This window comes from Melampsora larici-populina (genome assembly GCF_000204055.1).
Source record: "Melampsora larici-populina 98AG31 unplaced genomic scaffold MELLAscaffold_30, whole genome shotgun sequence".
NCBI classification, from domain to species: domain Eukaryota; kingdom Fungi; phylum Basidiomycota; class Pucciniomycetes; order Pucciniales; family Melampsoraceae; genus Melampsora; species Melampsora laricis-populina.
Genome location: NW_006768794.1, coordinates 105650 through 125517, shown reverse-complemented (window position 1 = coordinate 125517; position 19868 = coordinate 105650). Strand labels below are relative to the sequence as shown.

Here is a 19868-nt window from a genome sequence, read left to right as displayed (position 1 = left end):
GTCATCTCACCTGATGGGACACCTGTTCATTGGGTGAGATGACTCACACCATGACCAGGTGTCCCATCACCTAATGAGCAGGTGAGCCATCATCTAATGAACAGGTGGGCTGTCTCGCCCAATGAACAGGTGATGGGTCACCTGGTTATAATGTGATGGCTCACCTGTTCAGGTTCACCTTATTCCAGTCCTGTTTCATTAGACACAAATTTATTGTTGTGGCTCAGGCATCTCACATCTATAGCATTCTTGCTACATATAGTATACTGCAGGAAGACTGGAAACAATACAAATGAGGAAGGAAATAGTAATTACACTAAGAACAAAGCCTAACAAATAAATTGAAAAAAAAAAACAAGAAAACAACGAGAAAATTGAAAACAAAAAACAAAAAATCATCTTAAACTTGAGGTGAACCAGTGTCTTAAGTTCATCTACAGACAGATCATGAAGCCCATTTCCGAATCCATCATCATCTTGCTGATCTTTATTTTGTTCTTCTTCAGTGAATTCACGGATTGATTATGAGATTTGGCACTTTGAACATGAGTAGTCACAGGTGAAGCAAGGTATTGAAGTTCAGAACAGTATGAAGCAATAGCTGTGCTTCATACACTTTGGGGTACATGCAATAAGAGAGAATGTCCTATAGAAGGTGTCAAAAAGTCAATCGGCATTTGCAGGAATTGTAATTCGTTATCAAGTCTGAAAAAGATAACGGACCGTTGAGGTGATACTCTTTCCAAATTTCTCTTGAAGATCCTTCCTGGTCTTATCAAAATTATATGGTGCCATACTGATACCCGGACCACCCTCAATTCTAGGTTTATCACAAATGATTTGACTACTTAGCAGCTCTGGAAATCCACCCACAGGTTGACCAAGATATCCTTGGAAAAATTCAACCACCGAGTTAGGGAAGTCAAGTTTATCGGCTCGGGCTTCAACATCAGCCTTAGAGAGCTTGTTGGACACCAAGAACTGAGCAAAGTCTCTCACAACTTTTGATGAAGGGGTTACCTTTACAATATCACCACAGAGTTGATTGGCTTCAATCTATGAGCAACCGGAAGTGAGATAGCCAAGTCAGCGAGGCAATCGCGTGATCGAGCAGGAAACCGTGTACATAAGCTTTCTTCACTGCAGCCCATTGTGTACCAAGACCAAGTTGTTGGCTTTGGAACATGAGGTTAGTGTATTGCCCACCGGGCATCTCATGCCTACAATCACATAGAGGAAACATTGTAAGTTTCTCATAATATCAGCTTTACCCAGATCAAATACTCAACTCATAAACACCCGAGTCACTAGCTTTTACGTTAGCATCAAAACAGCTGTAAAGCATTCGGCATGGAGACCAGTAGAGCTGTCGAGACAGGTCCACTTTTATGAGTAAACAGGTTCAAGAATTTGAATTGTAAACTTGGAACACATACATTCAAAGCTTGGACGTCGTCGTAGCGGATTCCAGTCCCGAGATCGTTTTGCTCAAGCACAGCGCACAAAGCGCCCATAGCACATTGTGAGGTAATTCCAGACATGCTGTTGATTGCACAATCAACGACATCGGCACCTGATTCAGCGCATTGCAGCATCGTCGCAAGGGAGATCCCGGCAGTATCGTGAGAGTGAACGTGGATAGGTAACTCTGGGTCTTTTTATCGCAAGTTACCGATCAGACTAACAATTTTCGGAGGATCAAACCGAATCAGCCTTCTCAAGGTACCAGCACCTCAAGGAAACCATACAAACATCTTTGCAGCTCGAGGGGTCAATAAGCCCGCCATATCCTTGATCGCACGCACGTGAATAACAAAATGTAGCTTCAACCACTCCTCCAGCTCGTTTAGCAGCATCAATACCGAGTTTCATATTTTCAAGATAATTCAAAGAATCAAAGACTCTAAAGATATCTAGGCCATTCTCGACAGCCTTTTTCGAAAACTCGTAGATGGCATTGTCGGGGTAAGAAGTATAACCCACCGCGTTCGCTCCTCTTATTAAAGCTTGGAGAGGAGTGTTAGGTACTAGTTTACGAATCTTTCGAAGTCGTTCCCATGGATCTTCAGAGAGGAATCGTATCGCTACATCGAACGTTGCACCTCCCCAACATTCAAGCGAGTAAGCGTTGGCTAGAGCATGACTAGTTTCACGAGCAATGTTGAGATCAATGGCTCGAAGACGGGTAGCTAGGAGAGATTGATGAGTGTCTCGCCAAGTGGTGTCCATGATCAAACATCCTTTGTAATCACGCACTGCCTTGGCAAACGCAGCAGAGAACCGCAATAACTATGACAGTGTGCAGGGTAAGGATTGAATTGTAATTAAAATACACAGTATCAGCGGATATTGCAATTGCTTAATAAAAGTAAGAGAGTGTATTATGTCTTACTATCTGGACTGTTGTTTGAGGATGCTCCAGGTTGCATCAGCTCAACCTCATCAAAGGCTGGTAAGTCGTCAAGTGAATCATCATCAATAAATTGAGCGCTATTGAGATGAGAGTTGGCGTTCATCTTGAGTGATCAAAGTAGGGATTGATCATTGAATTGGTCAAAGTGGAACTCGCTCAAGATCAAAAGCAAAAAAATAGGGCGATTGAGCTGCTTATGTGATCACTATGGGTTTTGGTTTTTTCATTCGACATTTATTAAATATAAACTCGATGAATGTTTGACTCAACATTTGCTCATCTTTCGTCGTAAGTTCATCAAAACTGCAAACGGCTGTACCAGTGGTCAGATGTTTTGTAAACCCAAAGAACCGCGAAATATAACGACAATGTGAAGACCCAACGCTGAATTCTTCAGACCAAACTGTACTTTTAATTTTGCAGATCAAGACCATTGATTTAGTATTCTATCAAGTTTACATGAATCATCCACAAAAAGTTAATTACAAAGAGATTGGTCCTATGTATAAGAGACACGCTCAAGGTTGTTTGAATTGAGGTTGTTCGAGTTGACTTTGTCGGACAGTTTTAAGTCAGTTTATTTTGGGTTTTGAATCGAAGAAAGCAGTTTTTGATGGAATCAAAGATGGTGTTCGGTTGGGAATCAAAGAGAACTGGTTTCAATGGAATCAAAGATTCACAGTTTTCAATTTGGTGTGGTTTGATTTAGGATCGATCAAACAGATGGTAAACAAAATGATTCAAAGTCTTGAATCATTTTTTTCAAATCTTTTTGCTGATCTTTTGTTGTCCTTACTTTAAGGACCCAGGTATATTTCACCTGTCAATTGCACAATGGCCAGGTGCTGAGCACCCGGCGTGAGCTCGGCAGCCGATGCCAGCCTCACAGAGGACCTGGATGGCAGGTCAGTATTTCCATACTTGACCGACCTGTCATCCAGGTGGCCAGCATCCGAAAGAGCTTGGATGATCAGCATCCCGGGTGCTCAGCACCTGGCCACTGGATGACAGGTTGTTCTCAGAAAAACCTGAGGTGCCTACCGATCGGCTGGTAGTCCACACTACGCCGATGTGGTCGATTTTTTTCACCTTGTGGCTAGGTGACGGCCTGGGTGAGGGCCGCGTGGCCTCCCTCAGGTGCCTGTCACCCAAAAAACTCTTATATTTTCACAGCCCCACCACACGATGCCACTATGGCTCGTTTCAGGTGGGGCCAGTTGAAAGTCACCCCGTGGTGTAGACAGGAGGGAATTGTCTCCCCGTGCTAGTCTTACCCATATTTGGGACTCCCCCCACACCACACCAAATGGTTCTCTGGTCTCTAGGAAAGAGACAGGTAGCCTTAGTAGTAGAGCCTACCTGAGACTGTCATCTTGCCTCAATTGTAACTTGAGAATTAAAAATCTCACTACTTGTAATTACTCTTGTTTCCTTCCCCTCCCTATCAGGCTATTCTAGAAGTTGCCCTCCATGAATGATGAATGGAAGATCCAAAACAGACTCAAATTAATATGAATGCTGGGAATTCTAAATAGTAAGGGTCTGATACTCACAAAATGCACTTGTTTATGCATTTCTAATGTTAATGAAGTATTTCAGGTGGTGTGGTTGATCTCAGTTATGCTCTCCTTAGATCTCTAATATATGTGGTGGTACCAGTGCTGCAACTTCCTGGCCCCGCCATATGATTAAATTATGCCTATTGTGTCTTCCCTCAAACCCTTTACTTTCTATTCCCCTTCACACCTTGCAATAGTTTAGTGCAGTAATACCACAATTACCAATGCTCATGCACCCAATGTGATCTTTTGGCCAGGCAGGTCCATCCCTTAATAAAGACAATCGTGATGCATTGTATACACAGGTTGCCTTTTTGAGCTTCAACAGACCCACCATCAAGGCATCAACTTCAACTTGTAGTATAGATAATTGTTCCTGACACACAGGGAACTGCATTTTAGACCACACCCATTGATGGGATAGGCATATTTCTTGCCCTCTCCTGTATCAATATCCTACACTTGAAATTTCTTTGTCTTCCATATGAATTTTGCAAAGTGTTAAATCTACATCATGCTCTCTCCTCTTTGCGGAATCCTTCCAAGACTCTCACAGTGGCAATTTTGGATTAGAAAACTGTATTTCAACAGTAGTTACTTTTTAACAGCACATATCTGCATCCACCTGTGTTCACTCTCTTACTCAGTGGCCTCTTTAAGCAGCATAAGATAATATGAACCTACTGCTCAAGGGAAAATGCCTTGCAAGAGTTGCATTATCTTCCTTTTGAAGGTCAAGTTAATAAACTGTCATAGGTGGCATTTTATAGTGTTGGATCTATTGTGAAACCTAGAGTTAAGTATTCAGGTTCCAAGTGTGATCTTTTTTTATGTTTTTCTTGGAGAGCAAATCATTTACTTGTATCAACTACACCACGAATTGGGCCGGAACTTAATGAAGTTTCTCAATAACTTAACAAATTCATTCAATATCAATAACTAAAAAAACACATTTGATGTGGGTTGGGGTGATCTATTGTAGTAGCAGCAGCTGTTGTTAAGATGGTTGATTGAGAGTGATCTTGTGATATTCGTTGTTGTTGTTGTTGGCTTTGGTCAATCACATATTGGTTTAGTATGGTTAAATATGGTGGTAATTATCTTTGATTGTTGTAATGCTTTTGTTTTTTGTAGTTGGGAAGCGGAAGTTAAATATTAATTTTTACTTTGATGATCAAACAAAGTCATTTTTCTTTTTGTTGAATAAAATGGTTGTTGATTAGAAAGTCAATCTGTGGGAAAAAAGGAGTTCAAATTAACATTTATCTGTCTGATGATCCAATATTGAATAGACTCAAACATGATTAAGAGTTGGATTTGATTGAGTTGAATTGATCTGTTGTTGTGGTCAATTTGTGGTTCATAAAGGTTGAGGTGATAAAGGTAGTAAGAAAGATAATGGAACATCAGATTGATGGTTATGAAGAGGAGTTGGATCATAAATGTTACAATGATTAACAATTTGTTGACGATTTCAAAAAATGAAAGTTGATCAACATCTCCTAACAGGTCTATCTCTTCTTCTTCATCATCATCATCTAGATTGGAAGATGAAGAAGTGAATTGATCGGAATCCCGATGTGGTGGCGGTTGATCTGCAGGATTTTTGATCGGCTTAGGCAAGAATGGTCAAGAGTTCAAGTTTCATCAACTGATTGATTCCGAGGGGTTTTAAGAAATTGAATAAAGGTAACACAAACACTGAGATTCGATTTTGCTCTCATGTCATCTATGTAAAAATGTGCTTTTGGACTGTGTAAGCACACTTTTGAGTCCAAATGTGAAGTTCCACTTCAAGATTGAGTAGCAAATGAAAGTTCAACTTATTTTGTTATGGATCCTTTGGGGAAAATATACAATCATGAGTGGAAACCGACCCTTGTAGAAAGGCGGGATGTGCGATTTGATGAAAAAGGATATGCTTTTTGAATCGCAAAAGAAAACATCGATTAGTTGAATTATGGATCAAAAACGTGGGATCATGAAAAGTCTTTTGGTGTAAGCAATAGAGCTTTTGTTTCATTGAAAAAAGAGTCAATGTACTACTGGCAGCATAGGATCTGAGGAGCACGGGCAAATACCACCGGGTGTGTATTTTTAAACGATGTACCATATCACGTTGCGAAGAGCAAAGCTTGTTGGCATACAAAGAAAACAAACTTTCAAAAGCAAAATGAGGATTTTGATGTCGGCATACAATCATCAAAAGCAGAGCGGGATCAACACCTGATAACAAAAAGGAGGTACTACATGGGCTTTTCAATGGATGAAATTGGTGAGATTGCAAATATCTCGGCGGTTGATGCTTTTAAAGCAGAGTTTCAGAAAAGCAAATTTATAATGTAACAGGCGCGAGGATTGATTGAGAAACTTGGTGCTTAGATCAACATCTTCAAAAGCACATCAACGATAACAAAAACAATGTATGTACTGGATGATTTTTGATGGAAGAAATCAGTGGTATGCTCACCGCGACTGATGCTTTCGAAGTAGACTTTTAGAAAAGCAAATGAATTGAAAGCAGGAACAATTGGCTACATGCGGCTTTTTGATGGAAGAAATTAGTGATGTGGCAATAATGACTTGTCTCGAAGCAATTGATGATTTGAAAGCAGACTGTCAGTGCTTTCAAAGCAGCCTTTTAGAAAATCAAATGCATTGAAGTCGGAAACGTGGGGATTGATGCAATTGTTGCTTTTGAGATATGGATTTCCGAAAGCAAGCATGTGCTAAAAGCGCTTACCACAGGTGGATGATTTCCGTAAATAGGCCCACCAAAGGTGGGAGGGAAAGGATATAAATAAAGGGGGGTGAGAGCCAATAATTTCTCATCAATCAAAGCTACCCATGGCTGCACTTCTGTGAGTCGTAAGTGGGAAGCGGCGAGATCCTGGTGTTCACTCACCCAAATTGCTTGAACCTTGCCGTCATGACAGGGTATAAGGCTTTTGGGGGGGGTGAATCCGGATTTAAGAATATTAATAAACGGTACCCAAAGGCACGACGGTACCGTTGGTTTCCACGACACAGGAGATATCGTACTGGGCCTGTATCAGGGAGGTATCCTTATACCGGGGAAATGTCTTCCAGGCGCATACACAGAGTCAAACAAGACAAAGAAAAAATTTCCTTCTCACAAGGAAAACTTTTTCCATCTTCTTTTCCCACGCGCCAAGATTTCCTCTCCCAAGATATCTCACGCTTGTGACGGGAAATCCCCTCTGTCATCCCATAGCTCTCACTTTGTCACTCTGAGATCTTTCTCGCATCAGAACAAAACTCAGATAGGAATTTCTATTATTAGATCTCAAACATCATACATAATTCCTTTACACGATGACTAGCACCAATCACATCGAAAGCAACTTGGAAAAATTTAACGCACAGCTGAAAAAGACGAGTGAAAGAGTGTTCAACAGAGCAGGATCAGCACCAGCAGACGTTCGACCATCTACTAATGGTTCAGGTCAGGAGTCGGAACCCATCGACACCAGCACTACTGGAACCAACGATGGAGCCGCCGCATCTAGAGGCACCGGAACGGGGAGAGGACGTGGGAGAAGCCGTGGGAAGAAGACCTCAACTGTGACGACTTGGGCAGCAGCAGCAGCCAGACAGTTAGCAGAAGCAAACAAAGGGACGACTGAAGCCTCCACCACGGAAGACAATCAACCTACGGAGCAAACGAGTACATCGAACCCCGCCACAGAGAAGCAACCTACCCCCGCGGGCGCGACGTTGATTGTCCCAGATAAACAGACATCGGGTTTAATATCACGAGATACTATCCCTTTAACACGTAAGCTGCTTAGGAGAAGTCACCCGTATTGATCCACCAGAGGTGTTGCCGCAAAGCGAAGCCACTCTAGGGAGTGTAGCCATTCTAATGCAGAATGTTGCCTCAGTTGAGATGCCCCTACCGGGAAGGATCGATCACGGAAACTAACGTACCCATTACGTTTTACCCTTTGTTTGGTGTGGATTACCTCGGATACAGCGTCTAAGTCTCCTTCAAGACGCAACACGGTAACTGGCACAGGAGCGAGCCCTCCGATCGGTTTCCATTCATGGTTAGCGGCAAACGGTCTCACAGTCATGCCAAAGCAAGGTTTACCAAAAACCGGATCCAACTCGACCCCTCTGCACAGCCAAATTAATGCGATTACCAACACGTCAGTCGCGGGAAACCAGTCGGATCTCAATCGATTGAGCGCCAATGCTGTAGGCGTTACCGCCAAGAGTAAGTCAGTTGTGTGGAACAACTTGACAAATGACTCTGAAGAAGAGGAAGTCGAAATTCAAACCGTGTCAAAGAAATCAACTATGCAGACCATTCCTTCGAAAGAGAAAAACTCAGACGCTCCCAGTACATCAGAAGGTACAACTGTAGAATGTGGTGAGCAGGGCATAGAAGTCAAAGGATTAGTAGGCTTATCAAAATACTTTGAAGACAAAATGATCGCATGTAAAGGTTATATACCTCTGTCGGTGTTCAACTTGCAGTGGCTAAAGGCGGACTTAATTCAACAGTCTTTCCGACGTAGAATCATCAAAGAGAAACTTGACGATAATTACGTCGGTCACAACGTCCCTCCAGAATGGAAGATGACGTTTGGAGAGTGGGTTATTGCTTTCGACCTGTTTGTCGCCTATTTACGTCATTACAAACACAACGACATTGCAAATAAGTTCGTGATTCATAAAGGACATGTTATGGACATCAAGAGTGAAAACCTCAACTGGCCTATGGCCTTCCGGTATGACCTCGCGATACGTACGACTGTTTTGACCTTCCAAAACTCAAATGGCCAACTAGCGAACCCAGCAGTACGTGATGACAAGATCGAACGAGACGCTTTCCGTGATACCGAGAGGTGGAAAGATTTCCAGCCGGGTTTCAACGACATCAATCCCTACGCAGATGGTCAAGTCAAATCTCACATCGACCCCTTGACTGGTACTGCACATGCCCAAAACGTAGGAACCTACTCAAGTTTTCCTAGTTCGGTAAATCATCACACCTCAGGGTATCAGTCGGGCAGTAAGCCAAATGCTAGGTCTTGGTCACACGCCAACCAGCATGTGTTCGAAGATCACAGAGGAAGCTATGGGTTTACGGAAGGTGGCCGAGGTGGTGGAAGAAACACCCGAGGTAGAGGGAGAAGTGGTAACTGGTATTCGGGTGGCGGCGGAAATCACAATCCAAGCCCACCGTTTAGACACGCCCAAGATCGAGGTCATACACGCCAAGGAGAAGGGTACGTTTGGTAGCGATTATTTTTGGCAATTATTTTGAATAATCGCAATTATTTTGCAAAATAATCGCCGTTGAAAAAATACGTTTGGGACCATTTATGGTACCCCAAAATAAACTCCTTCCCCGTCCCAAAAGGAGTTTAAAAGGGTCCTTTGGATAAACGACAAAAGGGAGTTTAATCATGCGATAAACTCTTTTTTGGACTTACAGAAACTTCATCTGAAAAGTCTTTGACCAGCTTCGACCTTCCTCGGTGTCATAGCAAGCAAACCAGATGCTGTTTCTTCAACTCGATCAACACCTTCAACACTACACCATCACACTCAACACTTACCAGGTAATCTTCACTTCTACTTTTAGCTCCTAGCTGCCTCAAATCTATCTTCTGTTTCTCAAATATGAATATAGAACTGAATCTAATTCTGATTGCTTTGGTGTCAGAAGTTACTATCTTTTGTGTTGCACAATGAAAACTTGGAAACCATTTCTGTCTGTAGATTTGAGTTATCAATCGTTCAATTTCTGGTTGATTGTGCAATTTCAATCAATCAGTCATTTCAATCAATCGGTCGATTCCAATCAAATGTTCAAAAGCAATTGTTCACTCAACCTTGATCAATTGTAGAACATCAAAAGATACAAAAACAGATAGCTCTTAAAAGATGAAATACATAGAAAGTGGAGGAGAGTGTTGAATTTTGATTGACGATTCAATTCCAGTCAGTTGTTCAAATTCACCCGTTTCATTCCAATCGATCGTTCAACATCGACTTCGATTGAAAATTTTGTCGGATGGGGACAAAGATTGTGTCATGTGTTCATTACTTGGAACAGACATTGGCAAAGGATGTCCATATGGGTGGATGTGAGGTGGTGTAATGTGAAGTGAGGTGATGTGAGAGGAGGTGAGGAACTTTTAAAGAAAGTTGACAAGATACGTCTGGTTGGGATAAATTTCAACCAAACGTGATTTTGTCAAATGTACCCATAACGGAGTTTGTTTGAGAAAAACTCCATTTGACCAAGAAACTCAATTGCCCCGGGGCAATGTACCTGGGGTCAAATGGAGTTTACAATCTGTAATCGCAACCAAACGTACCCGAAGGAAGTGGAGCATGGCGCCGAGACAATCGCAGAGACGATAGAAGGAATGAGGACCATGATTACCACACAGGCAGAAAGCCCTTCAATGGGAAAGGACCAGCAAAGTAAGCTGAGGTCGAGACACCTATCCGAACTGTCTGAAAAGTTTTACCTTTTACTTCCCTTTCCTATATCTGGTGAAAGAGGTTTCCAAAAATGGGCAGACCGCTGCAGGAGGTGATTGCAAGTCTGACGATGAGTGTTGAGTTATGTTTAAGTTTTCTTGATCAGTACCCAGATGTGCGGTGGCAGGGAATTTAGAGTCCCACATGTAGTCCGTTTTGAGTTGTGGATAGTGGAAATGTCTTAAAGATTGATCGTAATCCATGACTGAAATGTCAAATGCCACAGCAGAATCTGATGATTGTTTTTCGTTTTTTCTGCCACGTTTGCTAAAATGAACCTTGACTGGTACGTCACCATCTTTGTCATGCCCGTGTCTTGAAAAAAGCAGACGCATGCGAAGCCCAGTGTCGACACCCCTGAGAAGTTTCCGGCACCCTTCGATGGGTCAGTTGAGAAGGAATGTCGACGTAGAGCTACTTCAATACAAAAACTCGGGGCCTACGTATGACAGCAGATGGCCGGAGGAAACCGCAAAGAGCGATCTCAATATTGAGAAGTGGAGATCCTTGGTGTCGGCGTTAAAGGTCGAAGGTGATGCAGAAGAGGTGTTGAAAGGTTGCTTGCTCGGATTTCACCAGGGAATCCCGGATCATACACTAGGAGGAAGGAAGTGGTTCACCCCTCCAAATCATGAATCAGCCAACATCGCAGTAGAGAAGATTGAAAACACATTAGCAAAAGAAAAACGAGCCAAGAGGATATTTGGCCCCTTCACTCACGAAGAGGTGTACAGAAAATTTGGGTTTTTTCGGACGAGCCCCATGGGAAGTGTAACCAATGGTGATGGCTCCTTTCAAATCATCAATGACCTGTCTTTCCCCCAAGACGACCCAGCAACACCATCAGTTAATAGTCTAGTAGATAAGAAAGATTTTGAAACAAACTGGGACGATTTCAAGGTACTGGTGATATTTTTCAAGGATAATAAAGGAGACTTACAGTTGGCTATTTTTGATTGGGAAAAGGCGTATTGCCAGATAGCGATACACCCTTCGCAGTGGAGATACCTCATGATGTTAGACATGCGAAATCGAGTTTGGGTAGATACGAGGATTCAATTTGGAGGTGTAGCGGGGTGTGGTGTATTCGGGAGAGCAGCAGACTTGTGGAAAGAAATTGTTAAGCGTTACTTCCGTTTGGAGACCGCGTTCCGGTGGGTAGACAACAACCTACTGGTAAAAACGGTGACAAACCCGACGACAATAAAGGACATAGTGAATCTGAGTAATGAGATGGGTGTCGCGTCAAATTTCGAAAAGGTCCACGAATTTGCAGATGAGCAATGTTATATAGGTTTCATCTGGAATGTAAAGGAACGCACCGTTAGGTTACCAGCTGAGAAATTAGAAGAAAGGAAGAATCAAGTTACCGACTTCTTGGCCCCCGGAGGTTCCTTCAGACTGAAGGAGGTTGAAAAACTTGTAGGCAGATTGGTACATTGCACGTTGTAGAACTTAAAGCTCAACAAGAGCTTTACAGAGCTTAAAGAGGGATAATCTACTAATATAACTAACTAGTGGAAGTTGTCTAAGACTGCCTCTTTGAAAGAATCAACACGGGGTTTTGCTGAATTCTTTGGGATAAGGCACCAGAGAAATATGTCTCAATACTTAATTCAAGTATTATTCCCGTGAGTTTTAGAAATAAAGAAATCTCAACACTATTGTAGTGTTATTCCAATTTGAACACAACAAAACACAATTTTAATTACTAGCAAGCAACAATCAGTTTGATTGTTATTCCAAATGAAGACTTGTAGTCTTATCACACGTAAAGAAATCTCTCCTTTGATGTAAAGGGGCTATTTAGTGAACTTAGTACTGCTAAAGTAATTTAATAATGATTAAAAACACTCTAACAAAAGTATAAGATGAGTAAAAAAGGGAACAAAGGCCCGTAAAATCCTTAACAATAGTATATAACCTTCCAACAAACTTCCACAATGGTCAACAACCTCCAAAAACCTCAAAAAAACCGTCAAAATCAATAGAATATCCTCCAAAGTAATCATATGATGTCATAAATATTGTTATTTGTAATGATTCAAGGCGTGAATTTGATCAATTGATATGAATAAATGATGAACAGATCTTCTTATGATGAATACAGGTGATTTTTTCCTAATATTCATAGCTGAAATCCATTTTTGGAATTACGAATTTTTTTGTAAAGTTGTTCAATTTTGGATTACTATAGCTCATTTGATAGCCCTCGTGATTCTGATCATTTATCACCCCTATATCACCTATTTCTGATGTGTGATGAATAAGTTATTGAGCTGTAAAGTTTGCAATAATAAGGTTTTCTCATGTAAATGTCACATGTAACCTCCAAATTTGAAATTCACTCCAGTTTCTTTGTTGCCTTATAACTTCTTTACTAATCCTCCGTTACTAATGATTTAAAGGTTTTAAATTATGAAACCAATGATTCTGCGTCGAATGAACTATTACTCATCATGTTCTGACAAGTTTTACCATATGTAATTAACTGAAAACCTCCAATTTTGATGATTTTCACCTATTTTCACGTCTAATAATGATTTTTCTTCTATCAAAAGATCATTCCACAGCACTCCAATCAATCACACAGCATAAAAATCACTCTGAAAAACTCTTGGCGCAATCAATCCATCAATGACATCACTACACAGGAATTAATACCATAGTACCCTCCTTCGAAATTTCCCTTTTCTTGAATAACTTCACACCTCCCTTATCAATCCTCATGATTAAAGTTGTTGATGACTAATGTGATCCTTCTCTTTCACAATAAAAACCTTCCTGAACCAATATCTCTTCTATTAATAAGCTAAAAACCACTTTCCAAGCTTTCATACCCATATTTTCGAATTTTTCTCCAACTTGCTTAATATTCTTCTTCTTCTGTCATTCTTTTCATAACAGTTTCCATTCCTAGAGATCCAAACTAAATGTTCTTCTTCCTCAAATCCCTTCTTACTAATTCTCTTAATTTAATTTTCACTCTTATACTATTTTTATTGATCTTTTCGAATTTTTCTTTGCTCTTAAATGATCTTATCAATTGCTTATGTAAATATATATTCTGAAAGATAATGAAATGAAAATAATGAATCAACTTTGATAACCTTGATGACTAACAACCTCAATAATAATATTGCCTTTGACCAAAAACTCGAATTTTCACACAATTTTTAAATTTTTTGCTTAAGTAGAGATCTTGCTCACCACAACGTACATCCTACCACACCTCCAGTGCTGTATGCCAGGTTTGCATCGGTGGGAGGCAGAGTGGAGAGTACAGTCGGCTCGGCGTGTAGTACCAGCAGACGTGATGGAAGATCTGAAAGAGTGGAGACAGGCTTTGACAAGTTTCAATGTTTGACGTATTATACCAGATCTGGACCCGATTGACTTACAGTGGGTTGGCGATGCATTGAACACGGGAATAGGTGTACTAGTCGGTTCGAAGTGGGCGGAATTTACTTTGAAGAAAGGTTGGAACAAACCCTCGCCAAACCACGTGACCCGTAAGATAGCATGGGCCGAAACCGTGGCTATCAGACTGGGATTGATCATGATCAATCAGTTCATGAACATAGGTGGAAAGAAATTAATTGTACTCACGGACAACACGACGTCGCAATCAGCGGTGGAAAAGAGGAGGTCAAAAGATAGAGCGGTGAACGGAGAGTGGAAAGAGATTCAGAAGTTGTTGCTCGACTCACACGCAGATTTGGTGGCGGAGAGGGTAGCCACGGGTGACAACATGGCAGATTTGCTATCGAGGGGGAAAGATAGTCGTGGGGTTGAAGATCGTGTAGTGATCGAGGTACCATTGACTTAGCAGACGTTGTAAAGCAAGTGTTGTGAGAAACCGTTTTGGTTTTTGTTCTGTATTAGAGGCGTAAATCAGTATACGCTTGAGAAGAAAGGCGTTTTTCTTGTTGTTGAGTAATAAATGACTGAAATGGAAAGGAAAACTTTCCCTTTTGAAAAAACTTGCCCCCGATCATAAGACCTGTGGTCCCCCCCCACATAGTTTATCCTTCACCCTAACACATCGTCGTTCATCATATCTTCTGTTTTATCTGTTCGTCGGACCGTCCTGACCAAGTGTTGAGTGAACTAGTTGCTAGACAGTTAGATGGAATTCTTAAGGGGACAAGATGGTTTCGGTATATTGGCAGAGGATAAAGTGAAGGCCTATATGCTAAATGGAAGCTGGGCAGGGTCAACAATGAAGCATTATAATGCTGGCGTGTCGAAACTATTAGTGTTGGCACTCGAAGAAAAAGTACACAGAAAATTCCTCCTACCGATCGATCCATCTGTATTATATCGTTTCGTAGTATGGGCAAGTCCACCTGCCTCGGACGATCCGACTCATTCAAATCTCCCGACAATCAAAGCATCTACAGTAAGAACGTACCTATCAGGCATTAAGGCCTGGCACCTGTTTCACGACGCCGATTATCCGCACCATGCTACGCCGAAAGTTGAGGCCATTCTGAAGGTAGCCGAGAAACTAGAGCTAAAACGGACGCCAAAAATCCCGAAAAACCCAATTTTGGTAGAACATCTATTCACACTGTTAGATTCGCTATCAGATGGGAGTTTAGAAAACCAGTTAGCTTACACTGTAGCGCTAGTTGCCTTTTGGGGCATGGCGAGGTTGGGTGAATTATTAAAACCATCGCAAAGTGGGAATCAGGTGTTGGTGAAAGATATTCTGTGGGACCCAAATGACGAATTTCTTCAGATACGAATAAGAGAAGCAAAGACGGCTGTGGTGGGTGAAGTTCAGAAAATACACTGTCAACATCAACGTTCCTTGCTCGATCCACTCGGAGCAGTACGAAGACTTATATTAGCTACTGGAGCGACAGAAGACGATGCGTTGTTCTCATACCCTAAAGGAGATCGGAGAATTACCTTGACGAAGACACGTTGTATGAAAATTTTTGATAAGGTGTGGGAGTTAAAGGCAGAGAAGAAACTTACCGGTCACTCGTTTAGGGTAGGAGGGGCATCTTCACGTTGGAATCTGGGTAGCTCGTTAGAAGAGATCGTCGCAGTGGGGAGATGGCGGTCGAAAGCTTATAAGTTGTACATCAGGGAGTATTCAGAAGCAGAGTTACTAGGAACGAAACGTTTATTGGAAGAATCGAAGTCAGAAAGATAGTTTAAAATAATTGGTAGAGCGGTAATTGATCGATATGTTGACATTGCACCTTTATGGCAGTTTGAGATGTGCATTGCGTCATAGACACCTTTCTAGAACGAGGACGCTACGTGCGGTCCTAGCTCTAGTTGGGGTGGGGGAAAGCACCCGACCCGGTGCACCGTAGATGGGCGATCACAGGCTCAGGACGATGCCCCGAGTTGTGGGGAAGAGCTCCCCCATCTACGGTCCCGAGGTGTTCCTACTCCCCTCTACATTGAGGGCCCCCCCCAAAAAACCTAAAGAACTCCTCACAAGGAAACTTTGGTTTAACTAGGACTCACTGACGGACTAGTGAAATGAAATGAAAAGATCTACGTATCTTAAACCAAAACATCAGTTTCTAGTTGCCAAGCTAGATATCACAAAGAGAGAGTGGATGATAAACAGTACCCAAAGGCACGACGGTACCGTTGGTTTCCACGACACAGGAGATATCGTACCGGGCCTGTATCAGGGAGGTATCCTTATACCGGGGAAATGTCTTCCAGGCGCATACACAGAGTCAAACAAGACAAAGAAAAAATTTCCTTCTCACAAGGAAAACTTTTTCCATCTTCTTTTCCCACGCGCCAAGATTTCCTCTCCCAAGATATCTCACGCTCGTGACGGGAAATCCCCTCTGTCATCCCATAGCTCTCACTTTGTCACTCTGAGATCTTTCTCGCACCCACCCTCCACCCGGAAAGATCACCTTTTCCTGACACAAGGGACTGGAGAGGGATTGGTCGTATTTTACTCTTCAGAGTCTCCTAAGGTGGTCAAAGGTTAAGTAGAGATGAGTAATTTTCCTTCCTTTCTTTGTATATCTACTTGTCTGTAATTATGTACGGTGTAGCAGTAGTATAGTCACTGTAGATGGGGTTTGCCTAGCCCTCCGTTCAGAGCTCCCCCATCTACGGTCCCGAGGTGTTCCTACTCCCCTCTACATTGAGGGCCCCCCCCAAAAAACCTAAAGAACTCCTCACAAGGAAACTTTGGTTTAACTAGGACTCACTGACGGACTAGTGAAATGAAATGAAAAGATCTACGTATCTTAAACCAAAACATCAGTTTCTAGTTGCCAAGCTAGATATCACAAAGAGAGAGTGGACTGAACTGAATATATGTTAGGATATATGCGCAAAACACTTTCCTTTCTTTATAAAGACAGTCACTTCAATCCATCCCAGCAAATCTCTTACAACAGTAGTTGTCCTTTGATAGCTATGAAGATATAAAGGATGCTCGAGTCCTGGCTGTTTATGTGGCATGTAGTGAGGCTGAGCGACGTCAACCGGACAGTTAGGCTTATGACTCAAAATCTGGCCAACTGTTGAATCTTAACCTTAGCATCACCTCAGGCTCAGGGTGTGGGATAGAAAGAGACGACGGCAAAGATCACAATCATCACAACAACACATCTCTTACTGCCAGTAACCTATCATTGACAGATTTTTCCAAGCAGGGAAAACTTCAATCAAGATACATGCACTTAGACGGAGGTATGTAAACACTTAGTCAATTTGAACATATATATTCTCTCGATGGTTGTGATCTGAATGGTCAAAAACGAGTGCAGGACACCAGGTTCTTGGCGCAAATGTCTTCTAGGGTTAATGGAATTCTGAGCAGGTTATATTCCAAAGCATTGGCTAGAGATATGGTGATAAGCTGTCATAAGTAGAGGAAAGAACTTGGTAAGGAGCAGGAGACCTTTGATTTGACATCCTTTTAGCATGATTCCTCATGGTATCACAAGATGTAGAAAGGTTTCTACATGTTGTGATGCATGCAGACATCTCCGTGCATTTGCGTCAATTTTGAGTCAGTTCAGGCTCAGCGGCCAGCCAACAGCCAGACCTAAGTAAGTGGAATTGGGCAGTTAGGTTTACGACCCAGGTGATCAACATGGACTCGAAGCTTGTTGGACTTCGTTATATTGACCGACCACTTTTATCGAGCATTCTTAAATTTCACCGGCTTTGAGAAACACTTGCCATGTCATACATACCCACCTGCAGTGGACGGTCGATGGGATGATTTTTAACTTATTACCTCATTTTTTCGACTACCAAACTTGCGAAGTTCGAATGTTTTGCGCACACAAGTCCTTCAGATGTAGGTGACTGTATATCAAGATTTTCCGGAAAGTAACAGGGGATAAAAAGCTATGATAATTTTCAGCAGCGTGAATGAATCGTATTGCTTGAACGACACTGGTCGTGGTGATCAAACATGAAGCTCATTGTCGTGTGATAGGTTCAAGAAGGACCAAATGCATCAAGGCTATGTAAAACTTTCAACATCGCATCGAATTCCATCTGCGATCGATCACAGGTTTTTCAAACACTGTCTAGACAGCAATTTTGAACAATATGGAAAAGCTCGATGATTCAATATGAAAGTGCTTTGTAAATGCCCGGTATCTATTAGATAATTAACATATCTTGACACGTCTCTGAGCTACTTTGCACTTCCAATAGTTCAATTTTCTTGTTAATATTTCACCAGATTTCCTGTTTGCCCACTTGCGTTGCTCCATATCTCTTTGAGTAGCAAATATCAGCTCGCCTCTTATCACTGTTTGTATCTCTATCTGAGAATAGGGTGACATGCTGACAATTTTTTCTAAATGATCATTTGGTCATTACTTACTAGGTGTAAAGCGACCCGAAATTATCAGCTTCATCACTTGGAAATCTCTGCGTCTGCGTTCATCGAGGTGTTTTTTGGAGCACAAGCCACCAGCTGACCAAGACGCGACTCTGAACCCAGTAGAATTCTCTTTTCTGATACAAGGCCTTTATCACACGGTGGAGTCAACAGAGCGGCACCAGGAGAGGATGAGCGTGTAAATTTCTAACCCAACCTAGAGCTCAACTGTGATGGCGCTTTTCAAATGTCCATTTCAGCCCACTTCAGTGCGACTTTTCTCTTTTCTGTTCCAGATTTTTTAACTGGTTTACATTTTTCCTCACCTGTTGTTGAAAATTACCAGGCGTGATCGCTTACTCTACTTTTCTCATCTATACTTGACAGCGGGATGAGCTTCCGCCTTACAGTTATGTGATTGGTAAAACGATTATGTTATCAGTCTTTATTGCTTTTGCTACTATGGATCCAGTTTTATAGCAGCGACCACCTTTCAAGTATATACACCAGATGATCACCAGAGGATTTTAAAACCCGACAAACGCTTTGGATTTAGATGAGCCAGACATGAGATATCTCTGGAAGTATTTTGTAGAACATCAATTGGATACTCGAGCAAAATGCTAATGGCCATGTCGGATCTTGTACACTTTTTGCACCAAAAGCATCATGAAAAGTGCTGGAATATTTTCTCCTTATCAAGTTATTTTGAGGCGGTTGACTTAGCAGAATGTGATGTATACTACTGGGGCACAACGGAAGATCGGAACCCCTTCCACCCATTTTCGGCTCTTGGCTCGAGTTGCGCAATTGTCAATTTATGCTCCATATATCACGTTTTTCAAAAAACGGACGACCATAAGCCAAGTGCCCAACATCCCTAATCCCCTTCAAGGAAGTGGAAATGCACTACAACCATGACGAAAACTTTAAGGTTTGTGCTTTTGGTTGCATTGTATGGCTCAGCCAACATATTTCATGACACAATTATTTTTCGGCATCATTATCGCAATCAGCCGCGATACATGAATCCGTAAAAATTCTAACTTGTTCACATTTCTAAAAATGCATAATTCGCATCCTGATTGATACCTTGCTGATCAGGATCAGCATCAATCATGGTATATAAATCCATTGGCCGGTCTCAACTCACTCCAAGCTTCCATATCCACATACCACAACTTCTCGACTACACTTCATATCATAACAGTTTTCCTCACCAGTTCTCTATATCCATAAACGCATTCACTTTTATCCAACCAGCCTTCACCAGTTTATGATGTCCAATTATAATCGCTTGACCAACTCTTTACCCAATCCCACGCGTCCTTTGCATTACAACACCAATCCTCCAGCTTCTCTTCTCAATATCACCAAAGAAAAAACCTCAGTCAAACATGAATTTCGAATCATAAAACAGATTGGTGCAGGTGGCTTTGGTTCGGTTCACAAAGCTAGGAGCAACATTGATGACTCTCTATGTGCCATCAAAGTCATTCACATCAATCAAAACGGAAGAGACTACACCCGG

The 19868-nt window shown here is 41.8% G+C and overlaps 2 protein-coding genes across 2 annotated transcripts; one reads left to right on the top strand and one right to left on the bottom strand.

Moving 5' to 3' along the window:
* Window positions 1-1325: 1325 nt before the first annotated feature.
* MELLADRAFT_89434 (uncharacterized protein) lies at window positions 1326-2516 on the bottom strand (the record flags this gene model as incomplete). Its single annotated transcript, XM_007412300.1, has 5 exons — window positions 1326-1366; window positions 1437-1487; window positions 1556-1654; window positions 1806-2255; window positions 2393-2516. 5 exons carry the CDS (start codon window positions 2514-2516, stop codon window positions 1326-1328), a joined length of 765 nt encoding a protein of 254 aa, XP_007412362.1.
* Window positions 2517-7308: 4792 nt separating this feature from the next.
* Window positions 7309-8983, top strand: MELLADRAFT_64930 (uncharacterized protein; the record flags this gene model as incomplete). The annotated part of the gene is made up of 3 exons (XM_007412441.1): window positions 7309-7771; window positions 7970-8368; window positions 8976-8983. 3 exons carry the CDS (start codon window positions 7309-7311, stop codon window positions 8981-8983), a joined length of 870 nt encoding a protein of 289 aa, XP_007412503.1.
* Between the last annotated feature and the right edge of the window lie 10885 nt (window positions 8984-19868).